The sequence below is a fragment of the Pseudorasbora parva genome, chromosome 12 (assembly GCF_024679245.1).
Source record: "Pseudorasbora parva isolate DD20220531a chromosome 12, ASM2467924v1, whole genome shotgun sequence".
Taxonomy (NCBI): Eukaryota; Metazoa; Chordata; class Actinopteri; order Cypriniformes; family Gobionidae; genus Pseudorasbora; species Pseudorasbora parva.
The window spans coordinates 39,492,144-39,513,957 of record NC_090183.1 but is presented as its reverse complement, the minus strand read 5'-3'; the positions used below and the strand labels follow the sequence as shown (position 1 = coordinate 39,513,957).

General features: G+C 37.0%; 1 protein-coding gene across 4 annotated transcripts in view; it reads right to left on the bottom strand.

The window, feature by feature from the left end:
• cntn4 (contactin 4) overlaps positions 1-21,814 on the bottom strand; it is a 204,572-nt gene that overhangs the window by 73,572 nt on the left and 109,186 nt on the right. For all 4 annotated transcript variants that reach the window (XM_067460243.1, XM_067460242.1, XM_067460244.1 and 1 more), the window contains 3 exons: positions 9,042-9,245; positions 6,563-6,665; positions 6,279-6,463 (listed from right to left, as the gene is read on the bottom strand). In XM_067460243.1, coding sequence (XP_067316344.1) covers positions 6,279-6,463; positions 6,563-6,665; positions 9,042-9,245 — 492 coding nt within the window. The remainder of the gene's footprint in view (positions 1-6,278; positions 6,464-6,562; positions 6,666-9,041; positions 9,246-21,814) is intronic.

The following is a 21,814-nucleotide window of genomic DNA, read 5'->3' as shown; positions in this document are numbered from 1 at the left end:
AAGGTTCAATAAGATGTTTTAAAGTTTCTGAAAGAAGTCTCATTTATTTGATCAAAAGATAAAAACATTAATATTGTGAAATATTATTGCAATTTCAAATAAATGTCTTCTATTGTAATAAATTCTAAAGTCAAGTCCACTTTATTTATATAGCACTTTTACAATGACGATCGTTTCAAAGCAGCTTCACAGTGTTAGACAGGAAAATACTGCAACAAAATCTGATTCGGCTGTACAGTCGTTCTGGAGAAAACGATGTTATCAGCTAATTTTAATTATCATATAGCGACAATGTTGGCAGATCAGTATTAAAGTGTTTACAGTTAATTAAGATCAAATTAACTTAATTAATTATCAAAATCATTGTAATATATTGATTTGGTTTTTAATTTATTGTTTATTAATATTAATGTTAAAAATGGTTGTGCTGATTAATATTTTTTGTGGAAATCGTGATACACTTTTTCAGGATTCTTTGATGACTAGAAAATTCAAAAGAATAGCACATATTTGAAATATAATTTCTTTTCCATCACTTTTGATCAATTGAATTTATCTTTACTGAATAAAAATGTTAATTTCTGAAGAAAAATGACTGACTCCTACTTTTGAACGGTAGTGTATGTAACTGTAACATATACATTTAATTCAAAACCCATGTAAAAACTTGAGGGTTATGTTTTCATCAACACTTAATTAAAATATTTAAATTATTTAAATTATCATATTAAAATAATTAAAAATATATATTTTTTCTTACTATGCACATCATTGACAACATTTAAAAAACTCTTCATTCAACATTTTAATCAATAATTTGGTTGATGAGATCAATGCTGGTTTAGTGTGAGATATTTCTATGAAGAAACTGCATCTTATTCAATAGCCACAAGGAGTCCAGTTTAACTAGACGCTAAAGGTCTGTCTCCTTCTACTTCTACTGTGGCTGACTTATAGACAGAGGAAGAGGCGAGACGGGGGTGGAAACGATTGAGGAACAGCGGAAGCGAAGCGAAAATCGAGGCAAATTATAAATATCAAGTCTCTCTAAAACAGAATGGTGCACGAGAGCTGAGGAGTGAGAGCATTAGTGAAACACAACCACACCTACACCTACGACGACTCGCTTCCCTGGCTGGATTACATTAGCTTTTACAATACGCAGAAGCAATTTATCTAATTAACACATGTATAAATCACCGTTATGCTGCACATATGGGAAGCACATTAGGAGAGCTTCCCTTTTCTAGGAACCTGTCCCCCCACATTCCACATTGTTTGGAACATAAACAATGAGACAACAGGGATAATAAAACATTCAGCGAGCTCTGTGCAGACTATTCCTGTAAATGGGCCACTGGGCATGCAGGTACAGCATTAGAGCCAGTGCAAGATCCCATAAGGGGAGGATAAATCCCACTGCTCTCTAGCCTACAGGTACTAACTTAATAGGTAGCTGTCTTGTATGAACAATGCCACGGAGCCAACACGGCTGTGAAGGGAAAAGGTTATGAACCCTTCATTTTAAAGTCCATATTTAATATGCTTCACTTCATAAGCCTCTGAGTCACAATACACTAGCTAGAAACCTAGGCCTACCCATTGGGGTCTCATTTTACAATTCATGCCAATTTGCACTGGTAAACAAATGTAGGCCGAAGGTGTGCACACAGTTAATAGAATGTAAATGTGATTTCCATTTGTTTCTTTGTTTTAGTGGGTGGAAGACTTAAATCCTGAAACTACACTGTGTGACTTTTTTAGTTTATTCTTAGCTAAAACACTTATATCAAAAATATGTGCTCATTAATGTATATTTACTTCTTTCACGTAATAAAGTATTCTCGTAAGTTTATAATATGCCATTGAAAATACATACGGGTGAGGGGTTCGAATCATAGGTTTGAATGCCGGTGTCATGACAAATCCTGTCCACCTATGAAATTGTGTCCGCTGGTAGCAGTTTTAAATGCCTGATCGAAAGTTGTTATACATGGTTCTGGACGAGCAATTGTTTAAAAATAAACTATGAATTCATTGCCATACTAAGTACACACACACATGCAAAACATTTATTTGAAATATGTAATTGATTGCAATGGGAGCAAAAACATGTTCTGAATTATTTTGACTGATAAACTAAGTACCAATACAAATTCATGACATAGTAATGTACCTATAATGTAAATAATAAAGAATAAAAAAAAAAACCCCAGCAATATACAGAACAGGTGCACAAAATAAATAGATTATACAAGATATGCGTATATATCTTACATACTTATATAAGCACTTATAGCTTCAGTTATATACTACTAGTATATGAAACATGATTTGTAAGACATTAAAGACTATTTTAACACAATTTAAACAACAAAAATCAAAATGCGATTTTGTAAGAATTGTAATCAGGCTCTGAACAGATTACCCATTAAAAGTTCTTTCAGCCAATAGAATCGCTCTGGGGGTCCTTGCGGACACAATTTCATAGCGGACAGGATTTGTCATGACACCGGTCGCCATGTTGCCCCTCCATCTTGAAAGTACATTAGCCAAAGAGGGACATACCCGTTAAAGCAAGCTTCGCCTTTCGTGTTTTAACACTCGATGGCACCGTGTCGAATGTGAAGATGGGGATTGCCATGTTAATCTTGGACTAAATCGGCCACCGTAGGATTTGGAATTGAGAGGAACTGAAACTAATATTCACTGGATGGGGGAAAATTTTCACCACTAGATGGGGGAAAATATCACACATATATATATATATATATATACAGTATATGTTAATGGTTAATGGATAATGGTTGAGTTGTTTTAACCCAATGGTTGAGTTGTTTTAACCCAGTGGTTGGGTTAAATGTTGCTTAAGACAACCCAATTGCTGGGTAAGAACAACTCAACCATTGGGTTAAAACAACCCAATTGTTGGGTTGGTGCATTTGTTTTTAACCCAGCATTTTTTAGAGTGTATATATATATATATATATATATATATATATATATATATATATATATATATATATATATATATATATATATATATATATATGCATATATATACACACATACACAGTAGATATATAAAATAACATTATGACCTAATATTGTGTTTGTTCCCCACTTTTGCTGCCAAAACAGCCCTGATCCATGAGGCATGGACTGCACTAGACCCCAGAAGGTGTGCTGTGGTATCTGGTACCAAGAAGTTAGCTTCTAAGTCATGTAAATTGCGGGGAATAGGAACTCCATTTTTTGTTCAGCACATTCCACAGATGCTCGATTGGATTGAGATCTGGGGATTTTTTTTTTTTTTCTACGATAAGAATTAGTCGCTATAATAACGATGAAGCCTAGTTGATGATACTAGCGTAATGGTTGGAAGCTGCGGTGGAGTTTATAGCTAAACGAGGAGCTACCACTACAATCTGAAACCTGCACACAGATGTATTTTTACTCGCTTAGCACTTGGACTGAGTGCCTGAGAGATTCGCTCTGTAGAGCGATCCGTAAACCGCTATTTCAGTTCCTCTCAATGAATGCAGAGTGTAGGCTTTTTGACGCATAGAAAACACTACTTACCGAGTCTTACATACCAAGAATAATTGACATGCTACATTATTTCTGTAAAATAACGGCGTTCATTTAGAATTATGCCGCCTTTATGAACAGTGCAAACAGCAATCTCATTGGCTGGCACTCACCTAATTACTGTCCCTGTTTCCGTTACAGCAAATCAGTTCAATCAAACGCTATTAATATAAATATTCATGAACTCAGCAGCTCATCAATCCTAAGTATTATCTTATCAGTTGTATTAGTTTTTTTTTTTTTTTACAGAAACACTGAATAACCAACAATGTCTTAAGCACCATCACACTCCTAAATTCAGTTAAAATTAATATGTATTCATACGTTTTCAGCTCAATAAGTTTTAGTTCAAATTACTTACGTTCTACCATTAAATCATTACTTGTATTATAATTTTTTTTGTAATATCTTCATATCCTTACATGGTTGAGATTATTACTTTTACTGTTTGCACCATGAGAATATGAATAAATACTGAATCTGTGTTTACATTTTAAACTTATGATTGGTTTGTATTATTATTGTTTGTATTGTGTGATGTTTTTCAGCACAGTTGCTCTATTTAACTTTTAAAGAAGAAAAGTATATCTGCATCTTTTCCATTTCTGAAAAGAGTGGATTAGATTTTTACAGTTTGTTTTATTCTTCTGCGAAATTTGTTTATGATAGGAGCCGATGATGATGGATCATTGTGTGTTTTTCTGAGGCGCTCTCAAGCATGCATGCAGCTCTCACTTTTAGCCAAAAAATAGGGAATGGTACTAAATTTATATTGTCATTGATATCGTTATTGCAATAAATACCAGAAAATAATGTAACACATTTTTAAAGTCATTGTTGCTCATCCCTACACCTCAAAGACCTCACAATTATCCTGCTGAAAGAGGCCACAGCCACCAGGGAATACCGTTTCCATGAAAGGGTGTACATGGTCTGCAACAATGCTTAGGTAGGTGGTACGTGTCAAAGTAACATCCACATGAATGGCAGGACACAAGGTTTCCCATCAGAACATTGCCCAAAGCATCACACTGCCTCCACTGGCTTGCTTTCTTCCCATAGTGCATCCTGGTGCCATGTGTTCCCCATGTAAGCCCTTGGCTAGCCACGCCACTGTTGTCAGTTTACCACTGTTCCTTCCTTGGACCTCTTTTGATAGATACTGAACACTGCAGACCAGGAACACCCCACAAGAGCTGCGGTTTAGGAGATGCTCTAACCCAGTCGTCTAGCCATCACAATTTAACTCTTGTCAAACTCGCTCAAATCCTTACACTTGCCCATGTTTCCTGGTTCTAACACATCAACTTTAAGGACAAAATGTTCACTTGCTGCCTAATATATCCCACCCACTAACAGGTGCCGTGATGAAGAGATAAACAGTGTTATTCACTTCACCTGTCAGTGGTCATTATGTTATGACTGATCGGTGGATATTTATATGCTGCTGATATTGCTGCTGTTGTTGTAGATGAATGCTGCTGCTACGGAGCGAGTGAAGAGACTTGCTACTGCCAGTCAATACACCAATACGCTGCTGTGAGCATGTAAGACATATGCTGCTACACAAATAGCATTCATGAATTACCTGTAGAATATATATATATAAGTGGAGCTGGGGAAGGTAGAGGGTTTCAAACGAAATCTGCAAACTGCTACAACAAACACTGACAAACTATTTAAATGTTGAGCAGCAAGCTCATTAGCTGCAGATGCAACAGGAATATTAGAGGTGGGACAAAATATTGATATGGCAATATATTGTTGCCCTGCTCTGTGCGATATGAGAATCGATACGCTGGTGCCAAATCTCGATATTTTAATGTATAAAATATAGTGCTCTAAATAGATTTCCCTGCTCCCAGCATCGCTACTTCATGGCTTCTCGAGTTGGCACTCAACACATAAATGAAGGAAATGTGACCATGAGTTACTAGCCTAAGCTAAGCTAGCTAGCCTAAGATTTTTTTTTTTAACAAGATGGCGAACATCAGTTTGAGCAGCATAATAGATGCCCCAGCCAAGTCCAAAGTCTGGAAAACCTGCACTTAACCTTTTCATTGGCGATTTTGTTTTCACAGTTACAGATATCGTGATGCATCATTACAGGATTGTCTAGCAATATACTGATTATTGCAGAATTGCAGTATTGTGATATTATTGGTATCATGAGCCATGTAACATGTATCATATTGCATCGCATTGTGAGGTACCCTGTGATTCCCACACCTAGTATATATAAATACTCCATAATGTATTAAAATCAACAACTCCCTCTGATGTCATCCCTGATGCAGATGCTGCTCTGCTGAGTGTTTTCCTGGCATATGTGCCCCTCATCTAAGTATAGTAAATTTAACAGCTTTGATCTAGAGTCAAATTGGATCCCAATCACATTGCCATCTGGTAAAAAGGAACACACACATACATGCACACACAGATAGAAGGTCAGACACAAGGTCACCCTCTCATCTTTTTAATCTGGATAAAAATATTAGAGACATCATGACCGCGATGGCTTTAATCATTTTGATGCACTGTTAAAGCACAACATCCGGCCTTAAGTTGATTTTCTGCTGGTCAGGGCTGAAGGCTGGAAAGGCAGTCCTGCATCATGTCCTTCACTTCAATGAACGTGACATGTGGCTACAGCCGTTCAAATATTCATGGATCTCAAGACAACTTACCAAAGAAAGACAGCTTTCCCTGCACAGAGTTTCGTCCTTTGGTGTTCTCTGCCACACACTCGTACGTCCCCGCGTCCTCTTGCTGGAAGTAAGGAATCTCCATCACGCCGCTGGTTTTCCTTACATCCACTTTTCGAGCGAAAGGGACTCCGTCCACCCGACGCCAGCTTATGGACGGTACCGGGCTGTTTGTGTGTGTGGGGGGGGAAGCATCACAGACATGAAAATAAATTCAAGGACTGATTACATCCTCTTTATATTGAGGGCATCTTTAAAATACTTACTTCCCCAATGCAAAACACTCCAGACGCACTGTTGAACTTTTGGCCACTTGAACGACTTCTGGAAACTGCACTTCAATCTTTGGCTCATATTCTCCCATAACACCTACAAAAAGAAACACTCAAATGCACAATTATTTCCAACAAAAGTATCATTTACTCCATCTGCAATTTTTCTAATTTCAAAAGCAGCCAATCTTTTATTTTCCCTTTCATTATTATTGCATGATTTATTTAGTACCTTTTGAAAGACTTGTGATAGCAGGAAGCCCTGATATCTCCTTCTGTGTTTTCATGAGGTGTGCTATCGGCCTACCGACTAAGCTGTCTAAGAGGAACTCAAAAAGATGCTTATCTGTAATGTCTAACGCTGGCCGTTTATGTCAGCGCTGCCAAATGGGAAGGGTTGAAGAGAGGCAATCATCTCCTTCTGTAGCATCCCAGGCAGGGAGACATGTACAATGGAGTTTGAAATTGTGCCTGGAGATCACACTGTGACAGTAGCCATTGAGTGGCTCATGTTGGTCATACACCACTGATACAAACATCAGGTTTTTAGACAACATGTTTTACACCACAGTTCAGACAAGGCATGGGTCTCTGCCAGTGGGACCTAACCCCCAAACACCCACACACACACAACGTTGGGTTTACATGTTTTAAGGGGACATTCCATAGACGTAATGATTTTTTTTGCTGTACAAACTGTATATACTATCCCCTAAACTCAACCTTTAAGGATTACAGATATTGCTATCTTTGTGGGGACATTTTGTCTCCTGTACAAAACACCTTTTGTCTGAGTAAAAATGTTTGCTTGTCTGGAATTTTTGTTGTTGTGTATGTGTTGTAAATATAATTTATTCTGAAGCAATATTCTACCCAGTGTTAAATCAGCTTCACCATATTTTAAATCTGCATATTGGTGATATTTTTACCTTTTATAAAGGACGTTTTTTCCACTAATCTTATTAAATATAAGCTATGCTTAAGCTTTAATTTGAGATTCCTAAATTTGATCAATAAATTAAAGAACCTATAGTGCTGTTAAATTAAATAATTTACAAATCAAAAAGCACAACTGCATTAAATAATGTTATGAGATTGTTTGAAATGTTTTTTAATATACAAATAAGAAAAGTTGGAAAGAATGTTAAAACATGAAACTAAACTGCCAGTAGGTGGCGTTAGGCGACCAACAGCGCAACCTTGTTACCGCCAGTGCATTATACTACATTATATATTATTATCCACTATCGATTGGCACTTAACGGGTCCAAACGCACCGCTTAATGCAGAATCATTCTTGCATTTTGAAAATTCCCTGGATATTTTTAGTTTTTGATGTTTTAATCAGGCTACTTGTCTGGTTGGGCAAGTAAAATTTTCTTTCACTTGCCCCTTAAAGATACACTGTGTGATATTTTCCCCCATCTAGCAGTGTAAAGGTATATGACCATCCAGTGAATAATAGTTTCTGTTCCTCTCAATTCTGATTTCGTTTTAACTCCTACGGTGGCCGATTTAGTCCAAGATTAACATAGTAATCCCCCTCTTTACATTCGACACGGTGCCATCAAGTGTTAAAACGTGAAATACGAAGCTTGAATTTACGGGTATGTCCCTCTTTGGCTAATGTACTTTCAAGATGGAGGGGCAACATGGCGACCGGCATTCGAACCCCTCACCCGTCTGTATTTCCAATGGCATATTTTAAACTTACGAGAATACTTTATTACTTGAAAGAAGTAAATATACATTAATGAGCACATATATTTTTGAAAGAACTACGTGTTTTTAGCTAAGAATAAACTAAAAACGTTACACAGTGTAGCTTTAAAAAAATCCACTGGTCCCGGACAATCGTACAAGAATTAATGTCCAGTCCTGATGCATATGTTATTTCTGTATGTTACTGCATTTGCATTTGATAAAAATGGCATGAATGTGATTCTGGTGATTCTAGATCCATCCATCCATCCATCCATCCATCCATCCATCCATCCATCCATCCATCCATCCATCCATCCATCCATCCATCCATCCATCCAATCATTCCTTTCATCCATCCATCCATCCATCCATATACACTAAAAGCTAGAATGGTTGTTTAATTTAAAAAAAAGAACCCTCCTCCCACCCTTTAAAATCAACATAAAGAATAAGAATTGGTTTGTATGTTATGATATTTGACCCTTTCTTTTTATCACCCTTGTACATGAATGTGATCAAATTAAATCCACAAAGAAGCAACAATTAGATCTGCCTAAGACAAATGACCTTTCAGTTTGAAGGTCTTTGATAATGCCAGCCTAGAGGCACCAAAACATGCTGCCACAGCATCTTAAAGTTGGCAGAGAAACAGCTTATTAACCTTTGCATAAAATTTGTATTCAACATATATTTCTTTTTATCTCTTATAGTTACATAATTCTATAACGCCTATAGGATTGATTGTATATATATATAAAGACATCCTCACCATCAGTACGCAGTATCAGAGGAGTTGGTGGGCCTTGGACGCGCATCTTTGTGACAGTATTGGTCACAACACAGGTGTAGTTGCCCACATCAGATGGCTCTACTTTAGCGATGTATAGGTTCCCTGTCTCCTGGGACACGAATCGACGAGAATCCTGCTTTACGAATGACGGGTACTCATTAAAAATCCAGGAGAACGTCAAAGCTGTTAGAGAAGAAAAAAAGGAAAGATGGAGAAAAGACCGTCAACATCACACATGAGAAGAAAGAGGTCACTCTACTGCCCGGAAACCACATTTGCATAAACATAACTAGAGTACACTGTGACATTTCCTCTCTCAGCAGAGCCTAAATGGCATATGTGGGCTCTGCTCATGAATCTTGCGCCTCCCCAGAGTTTCTAAATTAGCATTGGGGCTACATGCTAGGGTGAAAATTAATCAGCCTGAGGAGGGTTGTGTGGCTTAGGGGGTGAAAATTAATGACAGAAAGGATAACCAGTGCCCTGTGATTAGCTGGCCTCTAGTCAAGTGGGAAAGTGGTCGTATGTAACCAATGTTCAAAAATCCAGAGCGCTATTTGTTTAGACATTGATCAGTTGATAAAAAATTTGGTGACATGTACTGGGCTAATCTCACAGCATTTCGAAAGAGCAAACAGTTTTTCATGAAAACACTACTAATCTTAGACAGGAGACAACAGAGGGATAAAAATGTCCAACCATCTTAATTGGGAGAATCTCACAAAAACTGTCAAGAAAAGTCCTTGTTCCCCGGTAATAATATGAAGCCTATTTTTAAGACCACTGACAGTATTTTCATGACAATTTCCATCTCCAATTTTTAGTAGCCCACAGTGAAGTGAAAAACATATATATCATTCTCATTACAGTAATGTGACAAAAATTGTAAACACTGCATTTAATCATAACAGGGTGTCAGTATAAATAACATTAGTTATTCTAGGCCTACTGTATTAAATTGATGGTCATTTAAAAATTCAGAAATTGGAGAGGAAAATATGCTTCATTGTCATTAAAGTAATGTTAGAAACCAAAAAAGGGTTTTCTTTAAACAAAAGTTTTCATCACATCACTTCACACTATATCAGACAAATAACAGGCAAATGAGCAAAACTCTCAACTCTGAGAGGAGTGCTATTGACCAAGCTTTGAAGATGAAGCATTCCTGTTGGCCACTCCTCTCCACGAAATGTCGGCGTACACTTTATGCCACATCTGTCAGTGGTCGTTTCCTCTACCAGCACAGAAAAAACCTTTCAGGTTTCAAACCTGACCTCTGGGAGTTACAATTGTTTTGCCTTTTGCTGATTCGATTACCCACAATCCCCGTCATTCTCCAAGTTACGCCAAAAAGAAAAAGCGAAAGGTGAAACAGGCATTTATGTATTATCCAGGTGTGATTTGAAATAACAAAAGAAAGTTATTTTCAGAGGAAGCGCTTTGCGATAATAATTCAACTTCTGACTTTTACTTAGAATTCTTTGAAATTGCTAGTATAGCACATGTTTGTAATTGGAGAAAGGCTCTAACCTAAAATGAATACTTCTATAATGGCTTTGCATAAGTCAAAATTTCAATTGCCACTTTCAAAACAGCAATAGAGAAATCAGTTGTCAATCTAATAAGTATCTAACTGCATCTGTGGAGGAACAATGCACTGAAGCATTAATAAACCGATGTGCATTTCCCGTCACCAGCCTCCTCCGTGGTTCTGTGGAGAATACCTACATCTTATTCAACCAAACCACTCTGAGATTGGACACGTTGGCATGTGAGCATTCCATTTGCGCTGTCAATGATAAATCCATTTGCAGAATGTTGTGATGCTCTACTCGGCGAAGGCTCTTGGCTCCCCGGCAGTGCATTTAATCGACAGGCACATAACGTCTCCCCGGCTTAGCCCAATCAAACCCACTCACTCGTTAGCTAATTAAACAAAACAGTCTTGGAGGATTCCTGCCTGAGCTCTGGTCATTTATCACAGTTTGATCTGATCCATAGCTGTGGGCTTCGGCTAGCTCACGCACAGAAGGGGCTTGAGTGTCTTGGATTTTCCACCTGTGAACCCTGAGCGCTCAGCTGACAATATGCAGGTCTTTCCTGCGCACAACTGTAATATAAATAAGCATTTAGAAAAGAAAGACTTGCATAAATATACTATGGTCAAGCTCAGGCACTTACACTCTTACTTTTAATTAAACTTTACCTATGAATTAATCATCCGGATGCTAAAATGTAAACGAAGCGCTAAAGGTAGTCGATGCGACTGTAGCTAGGTGTTAGCTTACAGAAGGGCTCCGTGAGGGTACCAACCACCAGGGGCGTGCCCTATGAATGAATATGAGGTTGGGCCCCCTATAGTACCAAACATACAGGTCAAACTATAGAGATCCAAAATCTATTTAATTATATATACACACATACACAACGGTATGATTTTTAAAATGTTTTTAAAGAAGTCTATTCTGCTCACCAAGGCTGCATTTATGTTATTAAAATACAAAAAAGCTGTAATGTGAAAAATTATTCAAATGTAAAATTAGGGATGCACCGAAATCAAAATTCTTGGCCAAAACCGAAAAAGAGGAAACCAAAGCTGAAAACCGAAACCCTGAAAGAAATTATGCCAATTATTAGTAATTGTAACCAATAGTTACCATTTCATTTATGGCTATAACTGTGTAACTTAACTAAAAATCAAGGCATTGCAATTGCATAAATTCATATTAAAGTTTTAAATGATAAATCAATTATGCAAATATTTATTTATCACATTGCAACGATGCACAGTATAAAATACAATTCAAACTAAAATGTGTAACTTGACCTCACTCGTGTACATTAATAATAATGCACAGGCATACTGGCCTGCAGAAAGGTACAGAAATTGAATAAAGTAATCAAATGTAAAATAACTGCATATTTAACTGTTTAAATTAAAGATTTATCCTTATTAAACTCACAAAAGCTATTCAATCAAGAGCAGTGAGTGATTTCCTTATCTTTGGTTTGAAATTAAACAGGCTACTGCCCCTTTAAGACCTAATGCAGGGATATTAGTTTATCAGTTTAAATAATTTGGAACATGTTATTGCTCACATTATAGCAATCAATTACATATTTCAAATAAATGTTTTGTGTGTGTGTGTGTACTTAGTATGGCAATGAATTCATAGTTTATTTTTAAACAATGGCTTGTCCAGAACCATGTATAACAGCTTTTGATCAGGCATTTAAAACCGCTACCAAGTTGGGTCCTATAAGTGGACACAATTTCACAGGCGGACAGGATTTGTCATGACAAACGGCAGCACTCGCATGCATTGAACACAGTTTACAAAGAGAGACCGTTTTTGCCGTTTTTATTTTATTAGCTCTGTTGTTGTAGTGTATCACTGAGGAGCCAGCACGTGTATCCATCTGCAGAAACATAAACAGCATTATTTTCAAGTTACAACCCATATTATAGATGCGTCATCAGATGTGAGATGAACCACATACGTCCACAATGCAGCCCGCAGACATGTGCTGCGTTCCAGTTCGTTTTCATTATGCCCTTCACTCGTGAACTTCCCTCCGTCTCGTTCACTCGGATGTGCGGCATTGCTTACCTTGAGTGCCCACTGGCAGAACATTTGCAATGGACTGAACTGGAACGCCCTAAGCCCTTGATCACTTGGAATCCACTATGTTTTTCCTTTACAAAATTGTTTAATGCAGCATTCATTTTGTATATGGATGTTTTTGGGTTGTTTTAAATGTTTTCAAAAATATCAGAGTTGTTTGTGGTGAGGTAAATTAAACGCGATATGTGGTGACGTCACAATCGCGTTGCATTGTGGTAATTGAAGCTACCTGAAGTGTACATATGGGCTGTGTCCAAAACTGGCAAAATTCTGCCTTCGGAGGACACATTTCAAAGCAGGAAGGCATCGAGGCATGTCCGAATCTAATATTAGCTTCACTTCCTGTCTCTTGAGAGACCTTCATCTGATCGATTTTTGAAGGCAGCCTACATGTATCCTTCGCTGCCTTTGATATCCCACAATCCTGTGCTTTCCATTCAGTGACATTTGAGCTGGGGAAAAAAGATGGTGTCCAAAAGTTATGTTTGCTGGTCAGTTTGTGTTTTTTTTTATTTTTATTTTTTAACCAATATGTTCCACTTCTGATGTAATTTCGAGCGAGAAATTACTAATGTAGTAATTAAATATGTGTTTAGTTCTCACCAAAGCTCTCTCTATTTTGCTGTAGATCATTAAACTGTTACACTGCCTTAGAAGTCTTTAGATGACCTTAGAAGTCATATAAACTTCTCTTGTCCACTTCACAAAGTGGAAGGCACTTCAAAATGGCGGCGGGGATTCCTCCAAGGGGAAGTGCTTAAGGAAGTTCGCAAGTGCGCGTCTTAAAGTGGAGTGGAACGCAGCAATGTTGCTTTAGAAAACCATGTGGAGGTCGCGATTTCTGTTTAATCACAACATTTCGGCCGTATTGATTCGGTGATAAAAGTATTTTATCCTAATTTTCGCTGGCCAAAAATTCTATGCATCCCTATGTAAAATAACTGTTCTCTATGTGAATATATAGTAAAGTGTAATTTTATTCCTGTGATCAAAGCTGAATTTATCATCATTAGTCTTCAGTGTCAGATAATCCTTCAATAATCATTCTCATATGAGGATTTGCTGCTCAAGAAGCATTAATGATTATTATTATTAATGTTGAAAGCATTTTTTTAGGATTATTTGATGAATAGAAAGTTCAAAAGAACAGCATTTAAAAAAAAAAAAAATAGAATCACCGTTCAAAAGTTTTGGGCAGTAAGATTTTTTTTTATTATTATTTCTGAGAAAGAACTTAAATAAATTAATACATTTATTCAGCAAGGATGCATTACATTGATCAAGTGACAGTATAGACATTTATAATGTTGCAAAAGCTTTATATTTCAGATAAATGTTGTTCTTTTGAATTTTCTATTCATTAAATTATTTGTTTCAACACTATTTGTTTAAACTAAATTATTGTTTCAACACTGATAATAATCCTAAATGTTTGCTGATCATCAAATCCTCATATTAGAATGATTTCTGAAAGAATATGACTGGAGTAATGATGATAATTTCTCCTTTGATCACAAGAATGAAATAATCTTAAATATATTCAAATAGGGAATAAAAAGTTATTTTACATTGTAAAAATATTATACAATTATACTGTTTTTGCTGTATTTTGGATCAAATAAATGCAGCCTTGGTGAGCAAAAGATACTTCTTACAAAAACATTTTAAAAATCTTACCGTTCTCAAACTTTTGACCGGTAGTGTATATCTGTGATAAATAGCACAATAGCTGCTTCTCATCTCCGTCACCTTCTCCTTCCCCTTCTCAACGCTGAGCTTTGGTTAATACAGTCTTTGCAAACTGATTGTTTCTGTCGCTCATTTAACTTCTATCGTAACACAGCTGTTTAGTTAGCTAACTTACACATCTCATCTTGCACTTTGTGACAGTTAACTGAAGCCTTGCACAGGAATTCACGTTCAGCATCTGTAACCATAAATCTTATAATTCTTTGTCGAAGGCGAAGACATACAATGTAAATGTATAATCTACCAGAGTAACAAATAAAACAAAATTAGATTACATTACTACTAATACTGTTACTACTGATAAAACCGATCTCTGGGGGCCTTAGAATCGTCCTAGCCCCCCACCTCCCTTTGCTACGCCCCTGCCAACCATAGTTCATTTTGTGAACATTTTAAATAAATTTCTCTTATGCTAGCGTCGTGCTTTGAAAATGTTTGAGAAGTCACTTGCGAGGGATATAATGCTGGCCCGCACAGACATCTGGGGCTGACGACGAGCTGATGTGATTTTGTGCTATCGCACATGGCAAAACAGGATCTGCTTTCAAACTTAAATCCTGCCATCCATGCATCCAATCAATCATTCCTCACAATGCTGAATTTTTTATTAATTTTGAAGGTAAAAACTTCAAATGCTAAACCACTACTGCTGCAGGCCTTAACACCACTTTTAAAAACAAAACAAAGCTTCGTGATAGCAAGGAAAGGTCAGATACAGTTGCTCAAAGGCAGTTGTTGCAACCTCAACACAATCCAAAGGATTTCTATTTTTTTCTCTGAAATCAATTATTTAAACCCTTAGATGTATGTTTTTCCATTGATTTAATTTGCTTGTGTATCAAGGTCTAAAGACATAAACTTGTACATAAAATATAACATCAAACCATAAAGTTTACACATTTGCCCCCTGATGTGAAACCTTTCCTGATAAAGCACTCAGTTCTCAGCTGGTCACTCCCAACACTCCCCCCACACACCCCCCCCCATTAAAAAAGTATATATCTAAAAAAGATTTTAAAAAAAATATATATACATATATATATATATATAATAAATGCTACATAGAATCTTCCATACACCATGTGAAATGTTCAAGGTTCACTCTGAAATGTGATGTGTAAGAAGCCAAGACTCTTCACTTTGAAGGGTCCCTAGAGGGGGCTGTCAGATGCTGACAAAACTCAGTTTACATTATACGAAGAATGCTGGGGTTGCAGAAAGTCAGCAGAGAAGTCAACATAAAACGAAAAGGAAAAAATAGACCATGTAAGATTTGTGCAAATTGCACGGACATGTGGAGAGTATTAAGAAAGATGAAGGAAACAAATTTTGCTTTCTAAGGGCAGGTCTGTACAAAACTGCCGATTTTCCAATGTAGGGTTAACATCTACTACAAAAATTCATATTTAAAGCTGATGTGTGTATTTTTTATATATGTGTGTTAAAGGCCATCTGCTAGTGTGAGTTTGACAGATGGGGCAGGACAGATGAGAAACACTATTTTATTCATTTATATTTGGTGTTTAAAGGTATTTATGTAATGTTTTGACTGTACTAAAGCATAACAATACCATAATATGTTTGCAGATATTTATGAAACATGTCTGTCCTACTTTAAAATGTTCGATCCGTGTCGGAATGTCTGTTTTTTGTTTTGGTCTGTGCGCGTTGCCAGTTTACCCAATAGTATTTTGCCACCACAGGTTGCCAGTTGGCGGAAGACACAGCGTATTGCTGCCATGGAAGCCAGCAGACAACCTGGGTCAGAGAGCTCAGATTCTACTAGGGATGGGCATTTTCCCAAAATATTGTATTTAAATATTTGGGCTCATAATTTTATTTATATTTGTATATTTGTATATTAAAATTGCATTATTGTGAGAAAATCAGAAATACTTTTTTTTTTTAATCAAGTTGTCGTCGCCATTTCTGAAAAAGCTGACGATTAGGCAAAACACACAACAAGCTTTTTTATATATTGTTGTCTGAGGTCAACTTATGACACTTAGGATGTGGTTTTTACTTTCATAAACATCATAATGAATAAGTAATAGGCTTTTTTTTTTACTCTGGTCATTGAGGCTCTCTCATGGAACACTCGGTTTTGATGGGCGTGCTGTACTGGAGACTTGGAGGGAGTAAACGCCCACTGCTACGATAAGATAAGATTTGCATATTTAAATGAGCTTCAGCTTACCTGTGAGTACACGTGAGGGATTGTTTTAAAAGTGCTTGGGGAAACAGCACCCACAGGGCTCGCAAAATATCTTTATCAAACACAATGATTTATCTCTCATCCACCCACGATTGATTATAATATTATTTTTTTTATACTTGGCCCACTCAATCGGTGGATATAACTCCAAAACACATACACACACACACACATACACACACACACACGGGTTTGTGAACCCTGGCCCATTCATGTCCGAGTCTGATCCCGAAAGGCAATGAACCAACAACACCACAAGTAAAGGATTCTTCCGCCTTTGATAGCGTGCTAAGGTATGTTCAGTTAGACACGTACACATAATCAATAGACGTCAAATGATCTATAACAATGCAATACTATCACATATAATTCATTTATGTAATCTCATCCGGTCTGCAAATCCAGTCTCTTGTTTACAAATTAATCTATGGTGAAAGGAAGGAACAAACACGCAATGTCTTCCCCAAGTGGGGTGGATATTAATTAAAAATAAAGTTCATCCATGCATTCATAATATTGGAATCTGAATGAAGCAAAAGGTATGTTTATTGCTAAGAAGTTTGATTCGGTTTAGCTCTATGTAGGCCTCTATGTTTAGGCACGAGTTGGTGGGCGGGGCTACAGAATCAGGCGTTGTTCATCTTCTGTTGAGGCGGCGTTTCACCACACGATGACAGATGGCAGACTACGGAATGCCAGTTAACGTGCAAAACGCCCATATAAACATAAGTCAGTATATGGTTATCATGTTTATATTGCTTCACATTTTAATGTTGAGAAAAACAATAGCACATTTAACTTTTATTCCCAAATCCCCATTATTTACAATGAAAACTATCCCCATTCACACGGATCTGTGAAAACGATTAAAAGCACTGTATTATGCATGCCTTGCATTTTTTTTGTTACTTACCAGACAAAATTTTTGTTTGATCACTTGAAAAATGATAGCAGAACTGTCCTCAATAAGCATAAATTGAGGTGTCATTCAATTTGGTAGCACAAAGCATAATTAAATAAAGACACAGGAATTTTCAGTTAGGGGTTTTACAGATTTTAACAAGCATTACGGAAAATAAATCGGAAAAATCACTATAAGCATTTATCATCATATCCATGGCAACAACAAAAAAATCAATTTGTTTTGTACTTTTTCTTACCATTAACTTGACATGGTGAAGGTGACAGTGTAATCTGGCTCAATGACAAATTATCTAATGTGCTTACACAAGCACTACTGATGTGTGACAGTAACTACAACTACAATTAGAAAATAGATGTTTTAGACTTTAGGCTAGATCATAGTGAATGGTATAAACAGTCTCTCTGACAACAATCCCTCTCTTTCAAATTTGCACCAAGTGTGGAAGCCCAGGGGAAAACACTGGTGTAGGAAGTATTTAAAAAAAAACCATACACTATCATATTTCATTTTAGTGGTACGAAACCATTATTACACCGGTGAAGAAACAGAGAGAAAAGACAAATCTGGAGACAAAATAAACCATCTATCACCGCAAACATCAGTCTCAGTTCCAATCAAAGAGACCCATTCATTATTTTTACGCTCTGTCATGCCGCAAGCAGGAAATAAAGCTTTATGAAAAGATGCACATATCTGCCTCTTAATCGCACATTATCGATGCGAGTACTCTTGATGAATTTTAATAGCATCACAGCTGCCTGATCATTGCCTGTTAATAATACATGTGAGACTTGTTGTGACAACAGTATGAATATTTAATAATTGTGCCTGGGATCACACAAGCTTACTGCAAATATATAAACAAAGTTAATTGATTAATTAATTATTGCGCAAATAAATAAATTATAAAAACAACACTGATCAAAGGATAGAGATCAATGGCACTTTGTAAATTGAGACTTTTTAAGCAATCACCACCTTGTTTACACACGCACACACACACACACACACACACACACACACACACACACACACACACACACACACACACACACACACACACACACACACACACACACACACACACACACACACACACACACACACACACACACACACACACACACACACACACACACACACACACACACACCTCACTTTTTATTTTATAAATAATATATGTATATAAATGATGAATGAATTATTTTAATGTATTTTTAATATTTTTATTACAAGTATTTTAAATGTATGTGTTTGTAAATATATATATATATATATATATATATATATATATATATATATATATATATATATATATATACACACACATATATGCATCAATGCATTTAGGAATGTGGTCCTGGTCAAGACAATCTCCTGAACTGCAAACAGTTACTGGGATTTTCACGCACAACCATTTCTAGGGTTTACAAAGAATGGTGTGGAAAAAGGAAAAATATCCAGTATGTAGCAGTCATGTGGGTGAAAATGCATTGTTGATGCTAGAGGTCAGAGGAGAATGGGCCGACTGATTCAAACTGATAGAAGAGCAACTTTGACTGAAATAACCACTCATTACAACCAAGGTATGCAGCAAAGCATTTGTGAAGCCACAACAAGCAAAACCTTGAGGCGGACGGGCTACAACAGCAGAAGACCCCACTGGGCACCACTCATCTCCACTACAAATAGAAAAAAGAAGCTACAATTTTGCACGAGCTCACGAAAATTGGACAGTTGAAGACTGGAAAAATATTGCCTGGTCTGATGAGTCTCGATTTCTGTTCAGACATTCAGATGGTAGAGTCAGAATTTGGCGTAAACAGAATGAGAACATGGATCCATCATGCCTTGTTACCACTGTGCAGTCTGGTGGTGGTGGTGTAATGGTGTGGGGGATGTTTTCTTGGCACACTTTAAGCCCCTTAGTGCCATTTGGGCATCGTTTAAATGCTACGGCCTAACTGAGCATTGTTTCTGACCATGTCCATCCCTTTATGACCACCATGTACCCATACTCTGATGGCTACTTCCAGCAGGATAATGCACCATGTCACAAAGCTCTAATAATTTCAAATTGGTTTCTTGAACATGACAATGAGATCACTGTTCTAAAACGGCCCCTCAACCCAATAGAGCATCTTTGGGATGTGGTGGAATGGGAGCTTCGTGCCCTGGATGTGCATCCCACAAATGCAAGAGGCTATCTTTTCAATATAGGCCAACATTTCTAAAGAAGCCCCTTGTTGAATCAATGCCACGTAGAATTAAGGCAGTTCTGAAGGTGAAAGGGGGTCAAACACAGTATTAGTATGGTGTTCCTAATAATCCTTATATATATATATATATATATATATATATATATATATGTGTGTGTGTGTGTGTGTGTGTGTGTGTGGCAATCACAGGAGAGAGGTCAATAGCAATATGCAAGTTAAAAATGTTTAAGAAAACCAGTCAATCTTCAAAACAATAAGTAAAAATGTTGATTACAATTTGAAAAGTTGAAATCGTAATGTATAATGGCATTAAAATGTGACCTAGGCTATATCATTTTTTTAACTGACCATCCCATCTCTGTTTATATCCTCTACATGAGGCTGTCTGCGAGTGGAGCATTTACCGTCTGGCCTTGTGTTGACAGGCACAGTAAGAACAGAGAAGAGTGAACCTGAAAGAGCAGGAGAAATCAGAAAACACAGCAGAAGTCTGAGAAGCACTTCGCTGAAGGCCTCCAGAATATCGCCGCATCTTTTCTCTTAACGGGACCAGACAGAGTGCACATGGTCTGTGCTCTCACAGCTCGCAGGACTCCGGGGCAGATGCCATCATGCCCATTGTTAGCGCGAGTGCAGGAAAAAAAAAGATTTCAGCGTTCGCTACACCTGAAAGGGCCGATCTCCATCAGGAAATTGAGGTCAGTTGCATTAGATTCCCACACTAACCACACTAAGTTATAGAGTAATACGGAAAATAAGGCTGAATGATGTGGATGGCATCTAAATACAGACGATGTATTCAGATGCTGTGGCAGCCTCTCAACTGCTTATGCGTGACTGATCTGACCTGACTGCGGCGGCACAGAAGGCTCGATTTGGGTCTATGCTGCACATTTCGGGCACTCCTGAAGTCACTCGCGCACACAAACATTTACTCATGCCCATAATGCCGTGTCCAGCGATGAGGAATAGGCATCTCAGAAGAAAGCTGACAACTCTGATCGGATACAAACTCTAGAATTATCTTGTACTCTTACTTTATAGATGTGCATGGACATGCGATGGGAAAACAAGGAATAGAGGACAAAAGACAAAGTGATGACATCTTGTTGAGCCTTTGCGGTGAATCTAAAATAGCCAGAAGCCAAAAGCTGCTCTATTATTATTATTATCTCTCCATTAACACAAATACTTTGTCCTTGGCTTGACTGCTCACATGTGTCTCGCACACACAAGATATCTGGCAAAGGAAAAATCACTATACCAGAAAAAAAGAACAATATTAACAGCTAACTGATGAGTAGCTGGTGACAAAATACATTATTTAAATTTAATTCAAAGACATACAAACACCATCTACTAATGAAAACATCTGGTACGTCTCACATGTCGTCTAAGGGTGAAAATAATATAATCAGAGGGTGCATTTCTCACAGAAAAATGTGATGACATGAATTGAATAATCCTCACAATAATCCACCACAATAAAAATAAGACATTCAAAGTCACAACGTATCTTCACATTTTGACAGGTGGTGATTCACATTAGAAAAACATGATTGGCTCGCTTCTTTGACATGAAAAAGAAAGTTAAACAATTACGTTGCTGTAAGGAAATACAAAAGTTGTTTATAAAACATAATGCCCAAAAATAAAAAATCACTGACCACTGGCAAAAAGAACATTTTGGACCCTATTTTTTTCTAGAAAAAAACCTCTTGGGTCGTTAAGTAACCATAGCAACTAAATTAGCATCTATTCAAAACAACATAGCAGCCAAATAGCAACCTGCGAAAAGCTTGTTTTTATCTGTTACACTATTCAATATACCACAATTAAGGTTTAATACAAGTAAAATTTTTAAAGTGTTAGTTCACCCAAAAATGACCTCTCTCATTAATAACTCACCATCATGTCGTTCCAAACAAGTAAGACTTTCATTTATCTTCGAAAACAAATTAAGATCTTTTTGATGAAATCTGATAGCGTTCTTTCCCCCCATTGACTGCTACACAACT